Source organism: Thamnophis sirtalis, unplaced genomic scaffold (assembly GCF_051295495.1).
Source record: "Thamnophis sirtalis isolate CommonGarterSnake01/CBP01778 unplaced genomic scaffold, rThaSir2_p1.2 scaffold_12, whole genome shotgun sequence".
In the NCBI taxonomy this organism is placed as follows: domain Eukaryota; kingdom Metazoa; phylum Chordata; class Lepidosauria; order Squamata; family Natricidae; genus Thamnophis; species Thamnophis sirtalis.
Window position 1 is genome coordinate 49,127,190 of NW_028261392.1, and position 26,531 is coordinate 49,153,720.

The 26,531-nt window shown below is 38.8% G+C and overlaps 1 protein-coding gene across 3 annotated transcripts in view; it reads right to left on the bottom strand.

Annotated features, from left to right (window-relative positions):
• Positions 1 to 26,531, bottom strand: part of PHKA2 (phosphorylase kinase regulatory subunit alpha 2) — a 100,786-nt gene that overhangs the window by 54,156 nt on the left and 20,099 nt on the right. For all 3 annotated transcript variants that reach the window (XM_087726372.1, XM_087726371.1, XM_087726370.1), the window contains exons 6-17: positions 22,760 to 22,842; positions 21,508 to 21,588; positions 19,989 to 20,087; positions 15,473 to 15,619; positions 15,261 to 15,314; positions 12,384 to 12,506; positions 11,632 to 11,727; positions 10,247 to 10,354; positions 9,952 to 10,030; positions 7,679 to 7,813; positions 5,817 to 5,926; positions 4,081 to 4,225 (exon numbers count right to left, since the gene is read on the bottom strand). In XM_087726372.1, coding sequence (XP_087582498.1) covers positions 4,081 to 4,225; positions 5,817 to 5,926; positions 7,679 to 7,813; positions 9,952 to 10,030; positions 10,247 to 10,354; positions 11,632 to 11,727; positions 12,384 to 12,506; positions 15,261 to 15,314; positions 15,473 to 15,619; positions 19,989 to 20,087; positions 21,508 to 21,588; positions 22,760 to 22,842 — 1,260 coding nt within the window. The remainder of the gene's footprint in view (positions 1 to 4,080; positions 4,226 to 5,816; positions 5,927 to 7,678; positions 7,814 to 9,951; positions 10,031 to 10,246; positions 10,355 to 11,631; positions 11,728 to 12,383; positions 12,507 to 15,260; positions 15,315 to 15,472; positions 15,620 to 19,988; positions 20,088 to 21,507; positions 21,589 to 22,759; positions 22,843 to 26,531) is intronic.

Genomic DNA, 26,531 nt, shown 5'->3' on the forward strand with positions numbered 1-26,531 from the left:
ATGAAAAATTTTGGTTTAATCAACATCCAGTCTATATTGTCTGTCATTTTGAGTCTTCCCTTCACAGATAAAGAAAAGCAGATATAACCATATCTAGAGTACCATATATGTTTCTGATATAATTTGGTTGTTCAAAAATGGATAAAAAGTAAATCAACAGATATTATAATGATCATATATATGTATGTATGTATACATACATACATACACACACACATAAATACACAGTATATATATAGAGTATGTATGTATTTATGTATGTATATACATGCATACATACATACACACAAATACACACACACACATACACATACATACATACACACACACTATGCTGGTTATATATACAGTATATACAGTGTGTATGTATGTATATATATGCTGGTCTTGTTGTATTCGGGTCTTTTCCCGTGTAAGATTGAGATCGTCTTGGCAACGTTTTGGCGAGGTCACCATCTTCACCATCTTCAGGCTGGGTTTTGGGCTTAAAGCGTGGTCAGAGCTGCCGTCTTTCTATAAATCTTGGTGGGGGTGTGTGGGGTGCTGGCTTTGTTTCAGTAAGTGGAATGATTGATTGTGTGGTTGTATCATGATTGGTAGATTGGTGCTGATTGGTGCTGGCTGTGTGTCCATTGTTGTTTTGTGTTGTAACAGCCTGGGTGGTAGGGGGAGCTCGTTTGTTGATTAGGGCTGGTTTCCAGATGTCTGGTAGGTGGGAGGTATCGTCATGTTTTTTCATGTTATGGGCATGTTTCTCTATTTCAATAGTTTCCATAATTATTCTCTTGTTGAAGTGTTCAGTTTTGGAGATTAACCTGGTTCCTTCAAAATTAATTTCATGTCCTGTAGCTTTAAGGTGCTGGAAAAAGGAGGAAGTTTTTTCTTCTTTTCTTACTATGTTCTTGTGTTCTGCGGTGCATGCATTTATTCTCCTGTTTGTTTGTCCTATGTATGTTGCAGGGCAGATTTTGCATGGTATTTCGTAGATTCCTTGGTTTTCTAGCTGGATTTAGTCTTTGGGGTTTCTTAAGATGTTGGCTATTTTTTGGTCAGTGTTGAAGGCTGTCATGATATTATGTTTGTGGATAATTTTGCTGATTTTATCTGTGGTGCCTTTGATGTAAGGGAGGAGGGTGATGCCATTGTCCTGTTCTGTGTCTTGTTTTTTGTGGGGGAGTCTCCCTTTGGATTAGGTTGGTAATTGTTTTTCTTTGGAATCCATTTGAAAGTAATACGTTTGTGAGAGTGTGCAATTCAATTTTCAGGTGGTCTTTGTCGGCTAGGCGTTTTGTTCTGGAGATGAGAGTCTTGGCTACAGAGTTGATCTGTGCAGGGTGGTGGTGGGATTGTGCTTTAAGTAGAGGTTGGTGTGTATTTTTTTATGGTAGATCGTGTGTCCTAGGGACCCATTGGGTTTTTTTGTAGATTAGGACGTCCAAAAAGGGAAGTTGGTTGTTTGCTTCTATTTCCATAGTGAATTGTATTTTGGGGTGTAGGCTGTTGAGATGTGTGAAGAAGTTGTCCAGTTTTTCTTTCCCATGTGGCCAAATCACGAAAGTGTCATCAACATATCTAAGCCAGAGTTTGGGTTTGTGTTCAGATTTATCTAAGGCATTAGTTTCAGAATGTTCCATGTATAAGTTTGTGATGACAGATGAGAGGGGTGATCCCATGGGTGCTCCTTCTATCTGTTTGTATCTTTGTCCATTATGGATGAAGTATGTGTTGGTTAAGCAGTGGTTGGTCAGATCCAAGATGTGTTTACGGGGGTTGTGTTTGTTCTGGATAGCTGTCAAGGCTTCTTTTATAGGCACTTGGGTGAAGAGGGATATGACATTTTGAAGCTCACGAGTAGGTCGCTGGTTGTAGGTTTTGTTTCTTTATTGTTTCTATGAAGTGGAGTGAGTTTTGTACGTCTGAGGTGATGGATTCTGTGTAGGGTTGAAGTTGTTTGGCGAGGAATTTGGCAAGGTTCTGTAGAGGTGAGCCTATGGAGCTGACTATGGGTCTGAGTGGTGATCCTTCTTTGTGTATCTTGGGGAGGCCATAGAGAATCAACACTAAGCCAAAGGCACCAGCCTAAAGATGACGAATGTGACCTCGTCGAATCTTACACGGGAAACGACCCAAATATAACAAGACCAGCATACCTACACCCGTTAAAATCTACGAAAACACACACATACACACACACACACACACACACACACACATATATATACACATACACACACACACACCAGGGGTGAGTTCCTGCCAGTTCTAATCTCTTCTATAGAAGAGATTCCACAAATCTTTAAAACTGGTTGCAGCTCCTTCCCCCCGCCCGCACCATACTTGCCCCGCCCACCACTCACTGATTGGCTGGCTCACCAGTCGCCCCACCCGCCTCTAAGAGTCCTATCTAAACCTTAAAGTCTTAAAGCTGTCAAGTTTGAACACCCCTGGGTTTTTTTTTCTAAAGGGCTAGGGGTGCAAGGGTCTTGTAACTTGACAACTTTAAGACTTGCACACTTCAATGCCAGAGTTCCTGAGCAAACATGACTGGAGGAGGAATTCTAGGAGTTGAAGTCCACAAGTCTTAAAGTTGTCAAGTTTGAACACCCCTGGGGTTTTTTTCCCTAAAGGGTTAGGGGTGCAAGGGTCTTGTAACTTGACAACTTTAAGACTTGCATGTTTCAAATGCCAGAGTTTCTGAGCCAACATTTTGGTTGCTAAGCAAGAGCGTTGTTAAGTGAGTTTCACCACACTGTACAAGTTGGATATGCCCACCCAATCACATGACTGCCGACTAACAAATTTTATTAAAAGCCACAGCTTTCATGAGCTATAGAAATGACCTATAGTCACAAAACCTTGTAGCTTTTAATAAAGTGTGTTAATTGGAAATGGTGCCACCAGACATCTGATAGTATGCTTCTGGTTATCAATAAGTTTCTGATTATCAAAAGGAATATTGTGGAATTGGAGAAGGTGCAGAAAGTAATTAAGATAATCAGGGAGCCGATATACAGTATAAGGACAGGATGCAATAGCTGGGACTGCTTAGTTTAGAGAAAAGACACTTATAAGGAGATATTATAAAATTATGCATTATAAGAAAATGGTGACATTTTTCTACATCACTCATAATACTGGAACGAAGCCGCCCAATGAAAATGACTAGTAGATGATTTAAAAGATAAATATTTCTTCACATAGCATGTACTAAATTATCTTGTGAAATATGCTGCCTTTCCCAAATGCCAAAGATGCTGAACAGGGACTGCAAACTAAAGCAATATGATAATTTCCCTTTGCTCTTAGGAATAAGGATATTGTGCTATGAAGGAATATCTTTGTCTTATCTTTGTTAAAACAAAGCACCCTTTAAAGCATTGCAGAAATCTTCTTGGGAAAACCAAAGGAGGTTTTTGCACACGCACATCACCTGCATAGAAGCCTCATCTGGCTTTGATGAGCACTGCTGGAGAACACTAAAGGACATGCTGGGAGATCAGCAACTCTTCCTACATTTTCCTCCAGCACATAACAGAGTTTTAATCTGGCTTCATTCAATGCAGATGAAAAAAACATTCAGCTCTCTCCTCTAGCCTTGTCAAAATCCAAATGCTGTGTTATGTTGTGAAATCAGAAAGTGTAAATGCTTTTTCAAAGTTTTTCAGTACCAAAGAAGAGAATATTTTAAGGCAACAAAGTCTTTCCTGGAGCAAATCATATTGCCTCTTTGTTTTGATGAAAAAAATCCTGTTTTCCTAGTCTTTTGTCAAGAAGACAATAATGCACTTATTGTCTTGCAAGACATATTGCAAGACACAGGATTATGCTAAATTATTTGCAATGAGTATTTTATTTCTGTGAATTCTATTATTTTAAACTGTTTCTTCTTAAGAAAGCTGGGCTAACAGCAACACATAACAAAACTGAATTTATTTTCAATAGTAAATCAACATTTCCAAAGATAATAATTTATTACTTTGTGTCTTCCTTGATTTCAAGTAGGACACTTGAAATCAAAATGCTAATATTACATATGAGTTTAAACTTTTATAAAAATACCAAATAAGTTTTCTTACTGACCAAGCATTGTACTGGTGATTGGGAAAGTAAGAGTTGGTCTTCCAGTCATTCGCCAACAGGAAGTTAGATAAGCCAACTCAGTTCGTAGCATCTCCACAATCATCCGATTGTCTAAAGCCAAGTAGAAGTGATGCTGATCTGTAAACTACAAGGACATTCAAATTAAAAGTATTAGGCATTTAAAGTTGGAATCCCAAATCTGATGTCTTCCAGATGTGTTGGATTACTATTCCAACACTGCTAGACAGAGTATATATTAGCATCAGACTTATATGACTGATTTAGGAAATCCCTTCTCAACAGTAACTTTGATAGCTATAATATGTATGGCCTCTGCCACAGCTTTCATCAATCCAGACTGGAACTGATGCTTTAGTTAAACATCAATGGCCTAATTATAAGCATTCAACGTTTGATAACTTCACAATTGGTCCACTGCATTTTATATGGAATTCTCCCTGAAGATGATTTTGATACTAGTTACCATAACAATAAGATCAATAATTGGACTAGAAAACCTTCAAGGTCCCTTCCAATTCTGTTGTTCTGTAAGATCAACATTTGGATTATAGTCGAATAGTAAATCTACAAGGACTAGAATTTGGGACCAGAATTCCTCAAAATTTCCTATTTCTAGGTAAATCTTAAGCGAAGATGGAGAAACGTTTGAGCAATACATATGCACTACTTCTGGTAGGATACTGGAACCTGGAAGGCATGATTCCAAAATTACCAGTTTAGTTTTGAGGGTCGCTCATGTTAATGAGAGTTTAAGAATTTTGGGAATGGAACTAGAGATTATCACTCATACAAACCATTACCTTCTCAATTTAAAATAATCTCCAAAATGGTGTGAAACATAAATATTTATAAATATAAATAATTTCAGAACAATGATTTTTTCTATACTTAAGAGCCAGAAATAAGGTACAATATTACATGAAGTATGCCAACATTGCCTGAACTTGGTGGGATTATCTGTCTGTTTAGTGTTATTGATGGTTGTATTAGTTTTAAGAAATTTCACTTCATGAAATTTCTAAGATGATCATAAAACTTCAAATAATTGGCAAGATATTACTAGAGCATACTATATAGAAAATCTATAAAGTGTAACATTCATAAATTACAAACAGAACAAAATATTCTTGATACTTCTCCATATTTATTAGCCAAAATATAGGCATAGGATACATTAATGTATATATTATTTAATTCTGTTCCTTTTATTACTCTTTATCTTTACCATAGTTATGCATTAAAAGTTGGCAAAAAAGTTAAATAATTATGGACAGGCATTTTATTCTTTTTGATTAATGGTGATAATAGCCTGATACCTAATGCACAAACCAGAATCACTTGTCAGGCCAGATTATATCATAAGTGCTAATAAATAAAATTGAAGTTATTCATCAAATGAAAGGGGGATTACCTATTTCTAAGCCTTACTCACAAACTTTCCACTAATTTTTAATCTGCAGCACAAGAGCAAACAACAAAACTTATGTAGTATTAATTTATTATTCCCTTTTAGGCTTCTGCCATTGGTAAAACTAGGATTCTATAAGGGGAAGTTAAAGTTTCTCAGTAATTCTACTTTGTCTTCCTCTACACAGCTCTAAACATCTTAAACAAAGATTTTTTATCAGTTCAACCTTTATAATATCAGTTCCAAAAGAAACTAGAGTAGAGCAATAGGATAGAGCCAATGTTCTTGTTGATATTTCCAAAATTACCTGAGGGGTAAAAGTAAATATTTGGTTTCTTATGATATATAATTTGGATGTTCCCAGGACACCAATATGCCGATAAGGCCTCCCACTCAGCTTCATGTTCTTGTTACGCCCTAAATGAAGCAAATAAAAAACATCGCAAAGCTATTATTTAGTGTCTACTTGTATTTATCACATTCACATTTTAGATGCCCATCTCTTATCACAGATGGACTCTGTATATTGTATATTGTTATGCAATTCAAACTAAGTTTCATATCTATATTCTGGTACTTTAAGCAACTTTGGCTGTATCCTTCACAGCTGGGGATATGTTAGACAAAAGATGGATGCTAATCTATAATTTAATTGTGGTTTACTTTACAAGTAATAATAACTTAGTTCACACATAAGCTATAAGCTACAACAGTGTTTCTCAATCTTGGAAACTGTCTGCTCTCAAAATTCTAGCATGTTGGCTAGGGAATTGAAATCCACACATCTTAAAAGTTGCTAAGATTGAGAAACACTGAGTTACAGTTTCCCCAATTTGCTCAAAATTATAAACTGAAATCAACACTGTAACAAAAGATTACTTAGTGTTGAATTGTATAGATAGAATAATTGTGAGATTATATAGCAAAGGCACCTGGAGTTCAACTCGTAAGTTTTCTCGACAGTGTTTGTCCAGCCCAGCATATATCCCTCAAATTTCCCAGTAGTCTCCTCTGCAGATGTTAATCAGTTCAACAGTTCATCATTTTAAATCAAATGGTGGCATAGATGCTGCCATCTGCTGATTGGGACTAGAAATGTGTTTATTTCCTAATTTAAAAGGAACTCTTCCAATATAATTGTAAACTATCACTCAGTGTGTTTATGGAGATTCTCAGTCAGAACTGAAAGTTTCTTGGATGAGAATTGAAACATCTTCCTCAAGAAAAAAACAAAGTCCACTTAATTTTTGAAAAAGCACATATGAAACTTCCAGTCAGTATGAGGCAAAATAGCCAATTTTTTGTAAGAGGTAAGAAATTAAGGCAATCCTGAAAAGAAACCGGTCTGACAATGTTGTCCCCATGCATTCCAAGAGTGCTTTGGGAACCACAAAAGGGTGCTTGATATCTACCCTACAGGAAGATAATTTTTGTGTTAAATCATGGAATGCTTTAATAGTTTGTTAAATATAAAGCAGAAACCATAGTTGCTATTTTTGTGAGAATAATAAAGCAACATCGAGATATTGGATCAGAAGAGACATTACACACATCTAGAAAAGAGATGAGCCTTGCATTGCCCTGCCACATTGTCTCTTGTCATTTTGAAACTTGTTTGACTGCCCCTTCCCTGCCATTGATGCCAATCGAAAATCAGACAAACTATATGATAGCTTAACATGATGGGCAAACCCTGCTTTTTTAACAATACAAAAAAACACATTTATTATCACAGGGAATAGCAATAGCACTTAGACTTATATACTGCTTCATAGTGCTTTATAGCCCTCTCTAAGCGGTTTACAAAGTCAGCATATTGCCCCCAACAGTCTGAATCCTCATTTTACCGACCTCGGGAAGATGAAAGACTGAGTCAACCTTGAGTCAGTGAGAATCAAATTACCGAACTGCAATCAGCAGAAATGGCTTACAGTACTGCATTCTAACCACTGCACCATAATGCAATAATTCCTTTAATATGAGAGTACAATTGGGTTCTAAAAACACGCAACTGTGCTTCTTACATTGAAAACTGCACTTTATAAACCAATACTGCCAGTAAACTAGCTTACTGATAAATACTCATTAAAATTTATTAAAAATGTCTCAGTGGCACAATGCTGAAAAAGTCCAATAAGATTACTCGGCTATTTTTTAAATAGCACCTACCAAGCTTAGCATAAAGATTACTCAGAATCCGAGAGGGCTGCACTCTGGTGGGACTGAGGTCAACAATGCTTTGTACATTAATTCCATGATGTCGTAAGAGTTTCTTAATTTCATTTGTTTCTGCTAGAACGGTTACTATTCAAAAAACAAAATGAAGAACCACAATCAAGGATGACAATTACTTTTATTTTTCTGTGAATAGAGTACAATCAAAGAGGATCTTCAGTGAAAAATAAGACTTTTTCATTGAATTAGTATTGGACAAGTTCAAATAAATGGAGATGATTGCCTACTAGAATGATACTTTACTAGGTTTGTACTAAGCATTCCGAATAGTCTTATTATAAAGCATGCTAGAATAGGCACAGTGCCTCTTCTCTATTTGTTAGCTGCTATAAGGTTGTCTCTGGTTCTTTGTGTACTCTGGTGCATGTGTATATCCCGATAACATTATGTCTAGCACAGCCAGTAATGCAAATAGACACCTGCAGGCACAAACAGTCAGGGATACCTTTTGCCCAAGTTGTTAAGTGTCCAAGAATGCAGCTGCTTTAATGTTTCAAGGAGAGGGGCTTCACAAACCACAATCTTGTACAGCACCTCACCTTTTCCGAAATTTTGGATTACATAGGTAGGTACTAAAAATTATGCAATAGGAACATCTGAGGAAGTGGGCTTAAAAATTCCCCAGAAGGTTCATTATACAACTGAGTGAAGCCCTGCTGCTTTTGTCTTGGGTTGGCACTGCACCCTCATACAAACAGGAAAATCTGTGACTGAGTGGTTGTGACTATATCTTGGTCCTATAACCCTGACTTTGCTATGCGTCAAAATAACCTGATTTCCCTCCTGACTTTTGTACAAGCTTGAAAAAAGTGGCTGCTGTTACTGTAAGGAATTCATTTATTAAAACTATAACAATTTTTAAAGGAGCAATCCTTCTTTCAATCCCATGTCTAAATCTGAGAGAGATCTACTTTAATGAACCGCAGCTTGAACAAGGTCTGAAATGCTTTCTCTGAATCCTTATGAAGCCATTTTATAACCAAACTAGCTAAAACTAGTGGCCATTTTTTACCAGACTGATACCCATTTTTGTCTTTATTCTCTGAAGCTTCAATCCAGAATTGACTTTACAAAGTTAATAAAGCAAAAGCTTTATATAAAGCATGCTATAAAAAGTCTTCTAAAAATTTCCCCCCAATATTTGAAAAAAGATCTAAATAATAGGCATTTCTGAACAACTTGGGTTCAACATGAATTCTAAATATTATTAATGACTATGATTAATTGCTACACATGTGGATTTGCTGTCTCAGAGATTTGGGAAGGTACAATATAACGTGACTGAATTTCATAATTAGTACTAAGAAACAGCTCTGACCTCAGATAAATTTAATAAACAGTAAAATGTTTCAAACTTTATTTCTACTGATGACTTAAACTACCATTTGAGCTACAATGAAGTGATTCTTGGAATGAGGTGACATAAAATTGCTAAAAATATATTTGAAACCATGATCAAAGTAATTTGATCATGACTCTTTAAGAATGTCTTTTTGTATTTGATAAAAATGAATTTCCTTAAAAATATAGTTTTATTCAACGCTATGGTTCAGGGAATATATGTCCCTATGAAAGAATTCCACATTTTTCTTTCTATATTTTTCCCAACAAAGTGACAGAAATTGTGACGGCATCCAAAACTTCTGCAGGTTTCATACTGAAGACCATTGCAGCATCCTGGGGTCATGTGATAACCTTTTACAATCTTCTGATAAGCAAAGTCAATGGGGCAGCCAGATTCACTTAACAATCAGGTTACTAACTTATCAACTGCAGTGATTCACTTAACAACTGTGGCAAGAAATGTCATAAAATGGGATAAAATTCATTTAAACATCTCACTTAACATAAATTTTGGGCTTAATTGTGTCGTAAGTGGAGAACTACCTGTATTCACAATGTTCTGAAATATCTACTAAAAGGAACAGTTAAGAACCCGACATGTGGATGCCATGAGGAATCAATAGATACATGGAATGTGATAATTAGGAAAATATAATTGTCACACATTTCGATAGCTGAACGGCAGCAGCACTTATCTCAGCAACCACCTAAGACTTAGTGACATATTTTGCTAGTAGCCACTACCCTTCTATATATTTGTTAGAACACTTCATGGGTAGAAGTGACAGCCTTCTATTATTTATTTCACTTTCCTCTCCACCTTTCTCTACACAGTTAAAAATTTCAAATGGATAATCACCAACCTTGAACAACCACATCAGGCTTAAAAGTGGTCGAAAACCTTCTGTTTAATGGATCAATTTCACCAGTAGCCAAAAATCCCTAAAATGAAAGAAAGGAAGAAATGAGATTTCAGTGGTGATAATAGTGTTAACAACTAGCATGGGAACTTCAGAAATATAACAAATTCATTAAGAACTAGATCAGGTGACAAGTAAACCATGTACAATTCACAAAAAAAGGACAAAAGGGAAAGAAAGTTTTGGAAAACAGAGCTTTACAAAAAAAACCAGACAAATGATATAAAAGACAACTTACCTCTGCTAGGAGGGCAGAAAGAATATATAATGACTGGCCCCAAAGATGAGGAAGTTTCCCTGCTTGAACACGATCCACCGTGTGAGGATTTTCATATTCTTCACTCACCTGGAAAACCAAACAGTGAATGAGCACTGATTCATGTGAATTTATTCACAACTTGAGATGCTCAGTGATTAAAATCTAGAAAGTCTCTTCTCTTTTAGCAAGAGTTTATTTGGCAATTGCAAGCAGGTTTTAGAATAGACACCTGTAAAAAACTAGATTTACAGCACAATACTCTATTGACAAGTACTTTTAAAATATTCTTTGCTTCAAATAAATGAATAAAGAAACAACATGTAAAAGTTATTTGGTATAAGGTGTAAAATACACTAATCTATCTATGGAAATGTTAATCTATCCACAATTTATTTTTTCCCCAATTTTATAGAGCATATGATATTCAGGCTCATATTCAGTAGGGGAAAAAACAATTATTTGGAGGGTAAAATTATTCGAAGCCACAAACTGCAGTGGGGCTTCATCTCTGTTATATCCACAAAAGTTCACTTGATAAATTTGGATCAGATTTATATAAATCAGGGAAGAACATTTTATATCATACGCCAGCGATAGTGAACCTTTTTTGGCTTGCGTACCATAAGTGGGGGGAGCGCAGGGGGGTCGTGTGTGGGAGTGCCGCACCCATAATGAACAACCCCCCCCCCCAGTACGCATGCATGCACTACAGGCGCTCCCATTTTTTGCATGCTTTTTTTGCCCTCCCCAGGCTCCAGAGGCTTTATATGAGCCTGGGGAGAGCGAAAACAGCCTCCCCCGCCCCCTGGAGGCCCTCCAGAGACTTCAGGGACCTTCAGGAAGCTTCCCTGAAGCCTCCGGAGCAGTCAAAACGACCCTCCGAGCAAACTGGAAGTCACTTACGGTTTGCTCGGAGGGTCGTTTTGAGTGCTTCAAAGGCTTCAGGGACCTTCAGGAGGCTTCCCTGAAGCCTTTGGAACGCTCAAAACGACCCTCCGAGCAAACTGGAAGTCCGTTCCTGAACTGCCAGTTTGCCCTTAGGGCCAGTTTTTTGTCCTCCGGAGGCTTCAGGGAAGCTCATGAAGCATCCAGAGGGCCTTGGGGGTGTGTGTGGGGGAGGCTCTTTTCACCCTCCACAGGCTCCTATAAAACCTCTGGAGCCTGGGGAGGGCGAAAAATGGATTTAAAAAAGGGTCAACTCAGCGCGCGCTGGCCAGCTGACAGGGCAGTGCCTCGCGTGCCCTGACAAATGGCTCTGTGCCATAGGTTCGCCATCCCGGTCATAAGGTGGCACGCGTGCCATAGGTTCGCCATCCCGGTCATAAGCGAATTCTTTCCAGATTAAGATAATTTGGTAGAAAGACCTTATCTGGAGGAACTGCATACAGTTCTGGCATCAGAAGAATTCCATTCTTTTTTCTAATAAGGATCCCTTCCAAGGCTTCTCTGTATTCCTGCACCTAGGAAATACAAAAGACTTTTATAATGCAGGCTCCAATTTCTAGGAGACAAAAGGGAAACGAAGTGAACAAAAGGAAAATAAAATGTTGAGATAGTCAAACATGTAATCCAATAAATAAAGAACTGTGTTCAAATAAAAGGGGGGGGGAATCTAAACAGTGCAGAAACAGTTATTCTCCTGAGCACATTCTAGTAGTGAGAATGTTGACCTGTTGATTGTCAAAGAAGATTGCTTTGACTTTATAAGTCCTCATCAATGTTGAGCCAGATTTAAGAGAGCAAAGGGTCTGGCTTTACAACAAAACCAGAAAAGAAGCATTTCAGTGTAAAATGATGACATTTAGGCTTGCTGCATTTAAAAACTCAGGGCAAGAGTTTCTGCTGCATAATATGTTGATATTTTTTCACTTGCAGAGGATTTCTCTTGATTTTTTTAGACTAGACCACCTAAATCAACTCTTTTCCAGCATATAGAAACCAAACCTGGCCTCACTCAGGTGTGTAGGGTAGAAATGGTGTATGTCTGTGTGTGTAAACGTGCACACGCAAGCACACATATTTAGATACCATCCTTCTACTATCCCTTCATCCAGAAAAATTCTAGCAGCAATACAACAAATGCTAAAGTTGATCCAAAATGTTTTATTTTACCCACCTGAATTCTGTCATCATTGAACACTCCATCAATTAGAAAATATGTCCAGAATACAGGCCATTCACATTCTATGTTCTCAAATAACTTGAGCTCAGCAGGATCATAATGTAATCTGTTTGGATCCTAGAAATATATTAATTGCATAATTTATTGTTACCATTTCACTTTATTACAGAAAATATCCTGCTGCTATTAATATTAACATCATATTGATCTTTAAATTCGATGGAATTTTCACCCCACATTTATATGTAAAGTAATCAAGCCTTTGAAGAACACCAAGAAACTGGGAATTCTGGAGGCCTAGTCATCTATTCCTCTAATTCCAAGAAGTCTAGAAAGAGAAAGAATAATGTGCATAAAATGAGACAAAAATAATCCTGCAAGTGAATTGTGTCAGGAGGACAGATTTGATTTCTAGGAACATGGTTCTTAACAGTCCAATGAATGTCAGCTGACACAGAATAAGATGCATCTTATAATGAGTAATAAATCTTATTTCAATGCAAGGTTATATCCTAGTCCTCAGAGTATAGGAAATAAACAAGATAAACAGGATACATTAAAAATAACAGGAAGAAAAAAGAATTGGTAAACTGGTTGTTCATGAAGAACATTAATGAACAGAAAGTTAGATACTAGGAAAAGAGATTAAAGGAATTTTTAGCTTTGAAATGAAAAGGCTGAAGGGAAGATATGACAGTATTCATCAAATAATGGGTTAGAGCCTGTTCTCAGAAGAGTCATCTCAAGAGATAACATGTCCATTGTGACATCATAATGCAAGTTTTGCAAATGTGCCAGGAATGGGGTTTCCATCACAACATTGTGATATATTTTGTGTCACTTGCTACCATCTCTTGTCTGTTCCCTATTGCTCTGAAGTGCAAGATAGAAAATAATAGTTTTAAGTTAGAGGCAGGCAGGTTCTGAATCAGAAAAAAACAGCTGCTTTATGTTTACCTAGAACAGGGGTCCCCAACCCCTGGCTGCAGCCCACTATTAGGCCATGGCCTATTAGAAATTGGGCCACATGAACGGCTGGCCAGAGGGGACCGCTGACCCTAGAGAGTGGCTTTTCTTCTCCAGATGTGTTCAAGAGACGGCTAGGCAGTCATTCCTAGTGGTTGTGTCAATTTGAATACTTGCACTGAAAAAGGGGAAGGACTCAGTGGCCTCCCCTACTCCACCATTTTGATATTATCCCCATCTTTCTCCCATTCCCTTTCCTAGAGCTGCTCTCAGTTCCTGGAAGCAAGTTTGGATGGCTAAGGGCAAAACTCTGAAGAAGCTAGAAAATCATCTTCTGGAACACTGGAGGAATGGAATAGAAATTGTAATTTTGTGCTGTTGATTATGATTAACAATGTAATTATAAATATTTTAAAAACTAGATATGCTAAAAGTCATGATCCAATTCACATCTTTGTCTAGATGCAATTTGGCATCTTTCATTTGGCATCTCTATCCTAGTATGAATATACATTAATCTTAATTAAATTAGTGAGATTGAGTGGTTCAAATATTTCATGGCTAAATTCTCCATACTTTTCTCATATTAAAGTTCTAAATATATTTATTTCTTTAACATTTTCATGCCAACCATTCACATGTCTCAAGGTGGTATATACAAAGTAAGATAAACAACTCAATTTCATAAAACTGACTAAAATTATTCATTAGAAATATATGATTGCCTCAAAATCATATTTTATTAAAGTTGTAGAATGCCAGAATTGTAGACCCCAAATACTTCTCAGAGGACAACTATAAAACAGGCTGGAAAGATCAACGGCTTAATCAGAAAAATTCAAAGCATCCAGGATTCAATGAAAAATGAAATGAAATCAGAGCACACAAAAATAAAAATCACTGGGATTAAAACAAATTACTTTGCCTGTGCAAATATGGGACTGCTTGACTCCCCAGGTTTTGAACATAGCAGTTCAGAAGAGTGTAAAATAAATTACAATTAGGACCAATCTGATTGTGATCCATTTATAATATTGCTTATCTTCAGTCTACCATACAGTATGTTTTACCATTAATTCACAAGGCAGTTGCCAAGCTGTAACTGCCTCTCCCAGAATGTCATTCCACTATCGTTCTATTATCAATAAGGAATATTTGGAGGTAGGAAAGATTATAAATGAGTGTCCATGTGGGTTCTGGAATAAGCTGAATCTGATATGGGAATGAATCTCAGTTATGCTACAATAATATTTGTTTGTTAAATTTATTTGACTGACATACATACATACATACATACATACATACATACATACATTCCCCCCCCCCCCAAGAGAATTAAAATTTCCTATTTGGGCTTCATCAAACAGAATTAAGAATTTTTTTATTCAATACATTTCAGTGCAGAGCAGCTGAGCTCTGTTTTATTGGAATTTCTGGCACAGAGTGAACACTACAGAAACACATGAACAAATATTGGAGATAAATTGTAATGTACTGATTACAGCAGTGATTGTTTAGCATTATGGCACTCTATACAGTTCTGGAATTTTTATGATTTTACTAAGGAACTGGCAACAGATTTCTTAGTATTTGTCCTTTGTTCATTGAGTAAGAAATCAAACTCCTTGAATGAGAAATGAGGTGTGAGCCACTTCTCCTAGAAACCTAACTTTCATTCAATCCTAATTTCAACAAGACAAATACCAGCAATGGCACTGAAATTTTAAAATGGGATCTCTTGCCCCTGTTTATTTGACCCTGCTTATTTGTTGCTAAATCTGTACTAACATCTTATAACATTCCAATGTTTAATGTTTATTCGAACGCTAGGCACAGTCCATGTAAAACTGACATAACATTGTTATTTATTATTTAAGTTGTAAAGCTTAGAAAGTTTTAGCAAACCTCTCTTGGTGTTTTATAGCCATCTCGGAGGAAACGACAGCAGCCATAACGCCCCTGTAAAGATATAAAGTGTTTATGATGCAAGAATGGTTTTATATAAACTACTATTCTTAATCACACCAAATGAAACTTATCCTTTCATAATAAGTACGATTGAATATATTGCTGAAAAAGAAATTAATCAAAGACTTATTTTAAAATTAAAGACATACTTGCAACTTGGTGATAATTTCATTTTTCGTTGCATTAACAATGTTCATATCTTCTATGGCAAAGGCTGGATAAGAAATAATGGACAAAAGGCCAGCGTCAATCTCTTTTGATGTGGATGCCCTTGGTAACATGGAGTATAGAATAGACTGAGCAGCATTAAAAAACAAGAAAAACAAAGATAAAACAAAAACCATTAGTTTCATTCCAAAGTATATTATCAGATGTAGAAATAGTGCTAGTTTTGATTCTAAATTGTTATGAACAAGACAGTCTCCAAAAAATTATCTTCCAATACATCCATGCTTGATTCCTCAAACAACAGCATAGGACCCTTATCAATTGACTGAAAACCATGATCATCAGGAACTTCATTCAATTACCTATGCAATTTGTAAATGTATATACACAAACAAAATATTAAAAAGTTATGGTATTTATATAGTTACTAAGCAAGCACATCTAAATTATATTAAAGTAACCAAAATATCTTTACAATCCCCAAGCCATGTCATAACTTTTGAACACCCCTATTGTTTGGAAATTGAAAGTTGAAAAACATGCCGTAAACTGTGCATTCCATAGAATAAAATAACGGAGTTGGAAGGGACATTGTATATCATTTAGTCCAACCTCCTGCTCAAGCAGGAGACCCTATACCAGCGATGGCGAACCCTTTTTGGCTCGCGTGCCATAAGCAGGGGAGTGCAAGGAGGTCGTGTGGATGTGCCGCACCCATAATGCAATATGCGACACCCCCCAGCGCGCATGCACGCATGACAGGCGCTCTCCCTCCATTTTTTGGTCCCAGGAAGACCTATGTTTAGAGCCCTGGGACTGATGTTTCATCTCAGAAGCAATCCCTTGAGCTATGGCCCTGGCTAAAACCTCCTGAAAGTTATCAGGGAGCTGTGAGAGGGAGGGACGGAGCTCTGGAGGCTGTGAGAAGTCCCTTGCCTCTGGGGATTGCAGTGCCAGCCTGTGCCTTGCAGGGCTGGGAACCCTGCACCCAAAGGGATCACCCCTAGTCTCAGATGGATGGGCAGGCGAAAGGGGGGTGATAAAGAACTGGGCCCTCTGTCTGAGCTCCTAGGAGAGCCAGGGAGGGGCACCTGGGCCTCTACCAGTGTAGGCAGCCTGCGGGGGGAGCGTGACCTGGAAGGGGAAGGGCTGATGGTAGCCCTAAATCTTCTTGTGGAGGCCCTGCTAACTCTACCCCCTTTAGCATGGGTCTCCTTCCTGGATGCCCTGGGGGTGCTTCTCTTGGCGGGGGACCTCCCTCTGGTGACCTGGGAAGCTCCTCTAGAGGTCCCCTCGCACGGGTCCGAGTCCCCTAGGCCCAGTACCCCCACTCTTATGTTTTTTGAGGTGCAGGAGACAGCGAGTGCAATCACTCCTGGCTGCTCTTGATCATTCATCAAGAGAATAAGTGTTCTGTTACCATTTTCTTGCTTATTTAATTTTTTTTTATTTTTTTTTCAAAACAAACACAACACAAAGAATCTTCCTTCTTTACATACTGTAGAAAGTGTATCAGTTGGTTACAAAACACTTTCGTGCATCTTTTCCACAGTCATCAACCATAATACATATTAACTCAAGTATTTTAACTCAGATATATTTATACATATTACCATCATCATACCTCCATTTTCATTTGACTATAATTGTTCAAAAGTCCTTCATCATAAAATATACCAAGATTTAATACATAATCCCATACTGGCATTTCATTTACTATTTCTAAAAATCCTCCAATAACACTGAATCCTTATGTCCTATTCTAGCTAAACATCCAAAATATTTAGTAACAAAATTTTCTAATCCTTTCTAAATCACTGTTTACAATTTACATCCAGTTTCCTTATGTTGAACCTATATATATATATATATATATATATATATATATATATATATATATATATATATATATATATATATATATATATATATATATATATATATATATATATATATAGGTTCAACAACATATATATATATATTAGTTCTTTTTTATTAACCTTTATATATAATCAAAAAGATTTCTAATCTTCCTTTCATGGGTACCATTCAATATTCATATCCAGTTATTACTTATCATAACACTACACATGTATACATTATTATCATTATCAATTATTTATTTAACTATATCTATTGTCACTAAATTTCACTAAGTTTAACTAGTTTTAAATTATACACTTCTATCTATCAACCTGTATCTTTCCAGTAGCAAAACAGTCTCATGTCTTCTGCCATTTGTGGTATCAGTCCTCTAATCATCTCCTTAATCAAATTTGTATGGACTCCTCTTAGCAACTCATTGCTTATTAAGTCTCTCGTGTAATTTCGATGCCCTTCTTCTGTTTCCTTAATCAGCTGATCTTTAATTGTCAGTGGTGTTATCAATGATGTTGCTAATAAAATTTATCTCTTTAAATCCATAAATTCTTTTGTTTTTTTCTTCTTCTGTATCTTGCCATCTGGGGTAGAGTTCCCCTCCATTTAATTCCTCTTTCAGTGTTCCACTCTTTCCATTTCCAGACACAAACCAATCACCATAGATATCAGCAGATTAAATTTCTTTATGGTCATTTTCCTCTTTGGTTTTTAGGACTCTAACCTCCACTTTTTCCACTTGATAAACATCTCCAACTTCTTCATCATATTTTACTGTTAGATGCTCTAGGTTTTCCAACTTCTCCGTTCTCTCAAATGTATTTGATAATTTCTGAATTTTTAACAATATTTTTTGCAGGCTTAAAATTTATTTCTGCTGTTGAAGTTGTGCCAGTTGTGACAAATACTGCTGCTCTGGCTTAGAAGGTTTTTACAAGATTAAGCATAAATTCACAATAAGGTGTTTTTCACTTTTTCTCTGGTTAAGGCTATACTTCAAAGGAACATCTGTATGCTTTTCTTTTTTTCACTCTCTATAAACAAACGGGGAGACCTTGAAGTGCTAAACCAGAATAATCAGTGAGGAAAGTAAGAGTGTTTTGTTTCCAATATACAAACATCCAGCCTCCGAGCAACAGCATTTTTCTTTCCCTCTGTTGTAACAATTTTCTTTGTTTCCTTTTGTATCTTTTTTATATTCCAAGTTAAACAAAAGTCAAATTCTTGAATGAGTTAGAGAAGAAAAGGGGAAAAACACCCACAGTAGTGAAGAAGTAGGATTTTAGTCCATAGGTTACAAAGAATAATAATAAAAGAGAAAAAATAGAAGAAGAAAACTTAATCCATTCGTTTTAAAAGGCTTGCATAAATTCCATCCATGAACATAGCATTTAAAAAGTAAGATAACTCACTGTCCAAAATCATTCAAAGCTTAATTCCGCCGCTTATTTCTTCTGTTCTCCAATTTAAATTAATTTAAAGTTTTTTATAGGCAGTCCCTTTTAAAACGGTAAAAATTCCTCACCAGCTGGAAACACTTTCTCTTTCCGTATTCTTCTGTTTTGGAGCTGCCCCAACTTCCATCAGCCTTGGCTGGATTTTTTGTCGCCGGCTTGAAGAACTTCTCTTGCATTGATCAGGGACTTTGCGATGTCTCTGAAATCAACAAGACATATTCTTCCTGTTCACCATCTCTGCGGGATGGTTTAGGTCCGACTGGACCACCCAGCGGCAAAAGTATCAGCTGCGGTCTCAGAGCATCGAGACCGCACATCCATATCGTCGCAACGTTGGTTCCTACTCTGCTTATTTTAATTTTTATTTCTAGTCTGTCTTTTACAGTTATGTTTTGGGTAGATTGGGTTATAGTTTCCTTTTGTGTGAAGACTGATGTAAAGAAAGAGCTAAGCACCTCTGCTTACTCTCTACTATCTGTTGTTTCTTTGCCATCTTCTTTCTTTAGTGGATCAACTGTTGCCTTGAATTTTTTTTTGTTATTTATATGTTGAAATAAACTTTTTTGTTATCTTTGACTTTTGTTGCAAATCTTTGTTCATTTTGAGTCTTCTTTGAATATCAGTCTTTGATATTCTGCCTTAGTTATGTGTCTTTCTTTCCATTTTTTGTACTTATTCTTTTTGTCTTTCAATTTATCAGAGAGATCTTTGTGCAACCATGCTGGTTTCTGCTTGGATTTCTTGTTTTTCTTTTTCAGTGGTATTGTGCTGGATTGGGCTTTTATGATAATATTTTTCAGAATTTCCCAAGCTTCTTGAGTTGTTTTCCCCTTTAGGATTTTCATCCAAGTAATTTTTCCCAAGCTCTCTCTCTTGAGTTTGTTAAAATCAGCTCTTTTAAAAGAGAAACTGGCAATAGATCTGGGAGACAGATTATATAAAACTGATTATAATTAATCCTTCAAGTCATGTACCAGATGCTGCTTTCAAGCATGGAAGGTGAATTGGAGAATATAAACTTTTCAGAATTCATGAAAGAAAATTCATCTTTCTCTCCTCCATCCCCCCATCCCCTGACTTCACATAAATTGTTTGGTTAAGAGCTTTAGAAGGACTTCGTTACAGTTTCTTGGATATCCCAATGAAAAAAACTCATATTTACCTGACAATGTTCAACTTCATCTGGGAGCACATGAATAACCGACTTATGTCCTCCTCCAGCTCCAAACAGGTCCAGCTCATCAATTGCTTCCAAAGCAGCCTTCAGAAAAACATTTGTCAACTCTCATTACTAGTAAAAGAAATATAACTCATATGCCTGTATCCCTGAGCCTGCTTGGTGTAGTGGTTAAGGCAATAGGCTAGAAACTGGGAGAGTGTGAGTTCCAGTCCCACCTTAGGTACCAAGCTAGATAGCTTTGGGTCACTCCTTTTCTCTGAGTTTTAGAAAAGAAGCAATGAACATAGAACAGAAAATAATAGAACTGAAAGGGATCTCGGAGGTCTTCTAATCCAACTCCCTCCTCGAGCAGGAGACCCTATATAATTTCAGAGAAATGGTTGTCTAGTCTCTTTTTAAAAACCTTCAGTGATGCAAAACAAAGCATTTCTGAATGGCAAGGCATTTTTGAAGAACCTTATCAAGAAAACTTTAGAGACTGGTCCAGGCAGTTGTCAGGACTCACAACTGACTCAAAGGTACCCCTTCCTCCAAAGAGTATCTCTGTATAAATTTATGTAAAGGTAATTTCAATTTGGATGAATTTCTCCCATGTGAGTGAGCATATGGGTACAACCTGATATGAAATAGTTTATGCTTAAACTATTAAAAATAATTCAGTATTAAGGCAGTGCTTAGCATTCCAAAAGAAATATTTTGCAACAAGCAGGCATGGGTTTAAAGCACTTATTTTCAAATCACTAATGCAATCAGAATAATGACCATCAGAACCAATTTTCAAAACAGTTGCACAAGTCTTCCAATCAACTGAGCTGTATTAACACAAAGGAAAGACTTCATCCACAGTCCTGTGCACTGTGAAACCAATTTTTAATGCTTTATTATATTAAATGTTTTCCAATACTTAATTTTAAGTATATATTCATAAAATTTCATAAAAACAGGTGGATCTAGAAATGATCTTGTCTTCTTCAAGGTGATTCAATTTAGTATCTTTATACTATCCCTGGTTGATATGTACTACCATATAGTGAAAAGAGAGTTTTAATAAAAATAAGCCAGTTTATATTGAGGTATATTAGCACGAAATCATCATTAAATTGTATCTGGTCAAAAATATGAATTACAATCCCTTTGGTCAGTTGCAAAAGGATCCATGGTTAGTAATACATCTATTCATCTTGGGACTTTGATCCTGCAGCTAAAGATGGGCAGAATCCAGTTTGTTGATTTCCCTATCCCCAAAACCTCAGTTGTTCTTATCCACTGGTTTGTTTGCACATATTTTATTTTCACATCCAGAAAATTAATCAAGATCCTTATCAAATCAGTAACAAATCTATCAGTTACTACAGTACTTTTTGATTTCAAGATTAGAAATAACAGGTGAATACTCAAAAATAAGCTTTAAGTTAAATCTATAGGTAGTCTCTAAGTTTCAATCAATTTACAGGTGGTTATAATTATTTCTGATTTGCTTATAAAAAACAAACATTCCTACTTTTGCCATTCCAACAGAGCTTGCATTCAACTCAGGAATGCCCTGGTTTGTCTTGTCACCACGTTCCCACATGCCATAATCCTGAAACAAAAAAAGAAAAAAAGAGCAAGGACATTTTAAAAATACAGATCCAAAAATATGCAGAAACTGTATTAGATTATTGTAAACAACATGGAGCTGCCAACCAAGTCAATCAATTTGAAAATTGTCACTTTATAGGCTCTAGTTCAAAATTATGTACATGAATGTTTGCATGAGGAGATGAAAAATATTTCTCCTCAAAGACGTTGGCTCCCCACATTCCATAAACTTTAGGATAAATGCTCTGAGAAAAGAAGAAAAAGGAAAAAGAAAAAGAAAGGAAAGGACAGATGGAAGCAGAATCAGGGCTTGGTTATGAACATCCTCAGATTATCTCTTTTCAACCAGGCTCTTCACAATGAACATGGGGAGAGTCAAAAGCTTATTTAGGAAGGCTATAAAGATTGGTTTAGCTAGGCCAGGTGTTGGCAACCTGCGGCCCAAGAGCCGCACGAGGCTCTTTGACCCCTTCCTGTGGCTCCCTGCTAACCCCGTCGCACGATCAGCTCTCCGCTCTGAGAAGGCATGAGCCTCTCCGCAGAGCCATGTGTCGCCCCTAGCATTTTGTCCACACTGCCTGCGACCAGCTTCTTTATGCGATTCTGCGTCCTTTGCTGGCAGCTCAGCGCCAGCTGCAGTCACCTGTGTATTGGCTCAGGAAGGAGGGGAACGGGGATCAGCAATTGGGGAATGGGGGGGTGTCATGTGACTGGGTGGGAGTGATGTTGAGTTGGCCACACCCACCCAGGTTTTGTGGCTCCCAGTGTTTGCTGTGGGAAATGGATCCAATAGCTCTTTGAGTGTTTAAGGTTGCAGACCCCTGAGCTAGGCTGACTATATGGATTTTAATTGGAATTTTTTGATTGTTACATTTTGGTTTGAGAAAATATAACATTTAATATGCAAGATTGCATAGTTACATAGTTACACCTTGTATTCCAGAATTGGAACAAGATTTGTGGTATTCTACATTTCTGGAATTCAGACAGCAGGGCCCAAAGAATGTTCCTTTCTATTTTCCTAGAGCTGGGCTAAAGATGTCTTGGGTAAAGTAGCTAAGAACTCTCAAACTTTAGAGATTAAAAAGGATAAGGCAATGACTATCATTATTAAGTGGGGAGATTTCAAATTATACAAAGTTTGGATATGGAATACCCATGAAAATACTTACAGCAACTTTATAGGCAGCCTCAATGTAAAATACAAGATTCTGTATAAAGGCCACTTCATCAAGTGTGAAAATAATACGCAATCCTAATTAAGAAAGAACCATTATTAAGACATTCAACATAAATCACATACAATAAAATGGGCGTACCTGATACGCCCCTTCTCTGGTCGGTGGAGACATCATCCAGACATGGAACTCTGTCAGTATCCAATAGGACTGAGTCTACCAGTTGATAAAACACGCCCTCCGTGGTAGCTCCTCCCATCCTAGACGAAGGTGCAATTGTAGACTGCTGTGTCTTAATACTCAAGCAAAAAAGGTGCAATCCCACCTTGTTAACAAAAAAAATACACATTACTCATGGCAACAGGGTGGGGCTGGATGATGTCTCCACCGATCAGAGAAGGGGCGTATCAGGTATGTAACCAACGCCCATTCTCCTAATAGATGGAGACATCATCCAGACATGGGACATACCAAAGCCAATTCTGTCCCATGGGCGGGCTTAGTATGAGGACTCAGGCATCCTGGGCAGACACAACACATTGTAATACTCGTCGTCCAAATGCAGCCTCCACCGAAGCGTATCTGTCAAGCCTATAGTGGCGAATGAACAGAGATGGAGTAGTCCACGTGGCCGCCCTACATATCTCCTCCAATGGAGCCTGGGAAGACCAGGCTGCTGAGGTGGCTGCGCTGCGAGTGGAGTGTGCCATGATGTGGGGTGGAATTGGAAGAGATAGAGCAATGTAGGCTCTGGAAATTGCTGTCCGAACCCAACACCCAACTTCCATAGAAGAGGCCTTGGATCCCTTCTTACCTCCCGGTTGAAACCAGACAAAGAGAGCCTCCGAGCGTTGGAAGTCGGCAGTTCTCTTGATATACACTCGGAGAGCATGTCGCCCATCGAAATAATGCCACTTACATTCAAGCCTATGTGATGGGTTAGGACAGAAGTCGGGAAGCACTAACTCTTGCGCTCTGTGAAAAACCGAGTTTGCCTTGGGTATAAATGCCAGGTCCAGATGGAGAACAACCCTGTCTGGATGGAAGGTACATAAGTCTTGCCTGATTGACAGGGCTGCCAGCTCAGAGATCCGCTTAGCCGTGGTGACCGCTATAAGAAAAACGACCTTCATCATGAGATAATGCAAGGTGGTCGAGTGCAGAGGCTCAAACAGGGCCTGTGTTAAAGAGTACAGAACCTTGGAGATGTCCCAAGAACGGAATCTATGGACAGTAGGGGGCTTGAAGTTAGTAGCACCCCTTAGAAATCGCAGGATAAGCGGTTGGTGGGATAGTGGTTTTGACATACTGATGGACATAACGGATGACAAGGCCGCCACCTGACGGCGGAGAGTGTTCAGAGATAGTCCCTTGTCAAATCCCTGCTGGAGGAACTGAAGAACGTTAAGGATGAAGCCTGCAAGGGGACAATATTTTGCCGCTGGCACCAGGTGGAGAATTGTATCCAAGTGGCATCATAAATGCAGTTAGGAGGCCTGAATCGTCCAGATGACCTCAACTGAGAGATTGGCAGCCATTAGAGTCTCCCGCTCAATCTCCAGGCGGTGAGACAAAGCCAAGAAAGGTTGGGGTGCCTGAATGACCCCTGCAGGAGCAGAGAGCTGATCTGGGGCAGTTGCCACGGAGGAGTCACAGATAGGTTGAGCATGTCCGCAAACCAGGGTCTGCAAGGCCAGTAAGCTAGGAGAATCAGCTCTGACTGCTCTGTTAACATCTTCCGAATTACATGTTGAATCAGAGGACTCAGAGGGAACGCGTATAGGAGCCCTTGGGGCCACCTTCACCATAAGTGTGTCGATGCCCTCAGCCCGTGTGTCACATAATGCGTGAAATACCTGGGGAGTTGGCTATTGTCCTGTGAAGCAAAGAGGTCCACAATCGGCAGGCCGTACCTGTCTGATAACTGTCTGAAGACTTTTCAATGAAGACTCCACTTCGTCGGGTCGATCTGCATTCAGTTGAGGTTGTCTGCCCGAATGTTGCGAATCCCTGAAATGTGCTCTGCGCAGAGAAATAGGAAATGTCCCTCCGCCCATGACCCCAGCTGGAACAATAAACTCAATAGTTGTTTTAACCGTGTCCCCCACTGCCGGTTGATATGTGCTTTTATGGCAGTGTTGTCCGTAAGGACGAGTACATGCACATTGGTCACTATGTTTTGGAAATGGAGTAGCGCGAGATAAACAGTCTTCAACTCCAACCAATTTATGCTGTTTTTCAGGTCGGAGTGAGACCAAAGTCCCTGTGCTACATGGTTTTGTATGTGAGCGCCCCAACCCAGGAGACTTGCATCTGTGAGAGTGATGCATTGAGGCTCCCGAAAAAGGATGCATTGAGCCAGGATAGGGGACAGCCACCACTGTAGGGATTTGCTTACCTCTGGAGTGAGGCGTACTTGGAACGTTGAACAGCTGCAGTTGGACTTTTGATAGGAAAACAAAAACCACTGCAGATGACAGCTGTGGAATCGAGCCCATGGCACTATGTGGAAGCTCGAGACCATCTTCCCTAACAATTGCGGAAGTTGGAGGAGTGGAACCCTCTGTTGTCATTTGGTGGACGAAACTAGCCTGCGAATGCTCACCCGTCGTTCCGGGGAGAGGAAGACCCTTCCTAGTGTTACCTGGACAGCAACAAAATGTCATCCAGATAACAAAGAATGCGGATTGGCAGGGAGCAGAGGTGAGCAACTACGATCGCAAGAACCTTGGTAAACACCCTCAGGACCGATGACAGGTCAAACGGAAGGGTGCGATAGTGGAAGTGATTCCCTGCATAGGAGAAGCAAAGGAATTGCCTGTGTTCCGCCAGGATGGGGACATGGAGGTATCCTTCCGTGAGGTCCACCAAAGAGTGGAAGTCGTTTGGGCAGACGCTCTCCAGGATGGACTTCAGGGAATGCATTCTGAACCTCCGCTAAACTATAAATTTGTTTAGAATGGCCTGAATTTGGAGGAGATGCCTGATTGCCTTTTCTACCAACCTTCATTTCAGAGTGTTCTTGGAGACCGGACACATGACAAAATGCTGCGGGGTGGTGGTGGAGAGAAACTCCAGAGCTAGGCCGAATCTGATAGTTCGCCAGACCCACTCGTCATTGGTGGTGTCTCCCCAACGATCGGCAAAGGCCGATAGGCAACCCCCAATGGGGAGTGCCATCAAGGAGTCACTTCTGCTTCCGGAAAGGACGATTGGGACTTCCTCTGAAGGGCTTCTTGGAGGAGAAGCATTGGTTGTTCCTTCCAGATGTGTCATAGGAGGAAGGTCCCTGTCTAGGGGGGGTGACGTTGGGGACGGGGGTAGTTGTAGCCCCCGTCCGTCCCTCGAAAGGACGTTCTGCGAAAAAAGGAAGGTTTAGAATCAGACTTGCGAGCAGAAGGAAGAATCTTCCTTTTGTCCTTCGACTCAATCAAGAGAGGCTCAAATGGGGCGGGGAGCAAAGGGAAGCTAAGCAGAAAATGGGGAGGAGGCAAGTCTCCATTTTGCCCTGGCATCCGTCTACCATTGCTTTAGCCATAAGAGACGTCTGCTGGACACAGAGGAGGCAACGGCCTTTGAGGCAAAGAGTAGTGCATCCAGAGACGCATCCACAGAATACTCGATGGCAGCCTTAAGCTTACTGATTTCTTGATGAGACCTAGAGTCTGAGGGCGGGAGCCTGCCTTGCAGTTGCTCAAGCCAGTGTAGGGCAGCTGTGTTGAAAAAGGATGCCGAAGAGGCAGTCCGCACTGCCCACGCTGAGGCT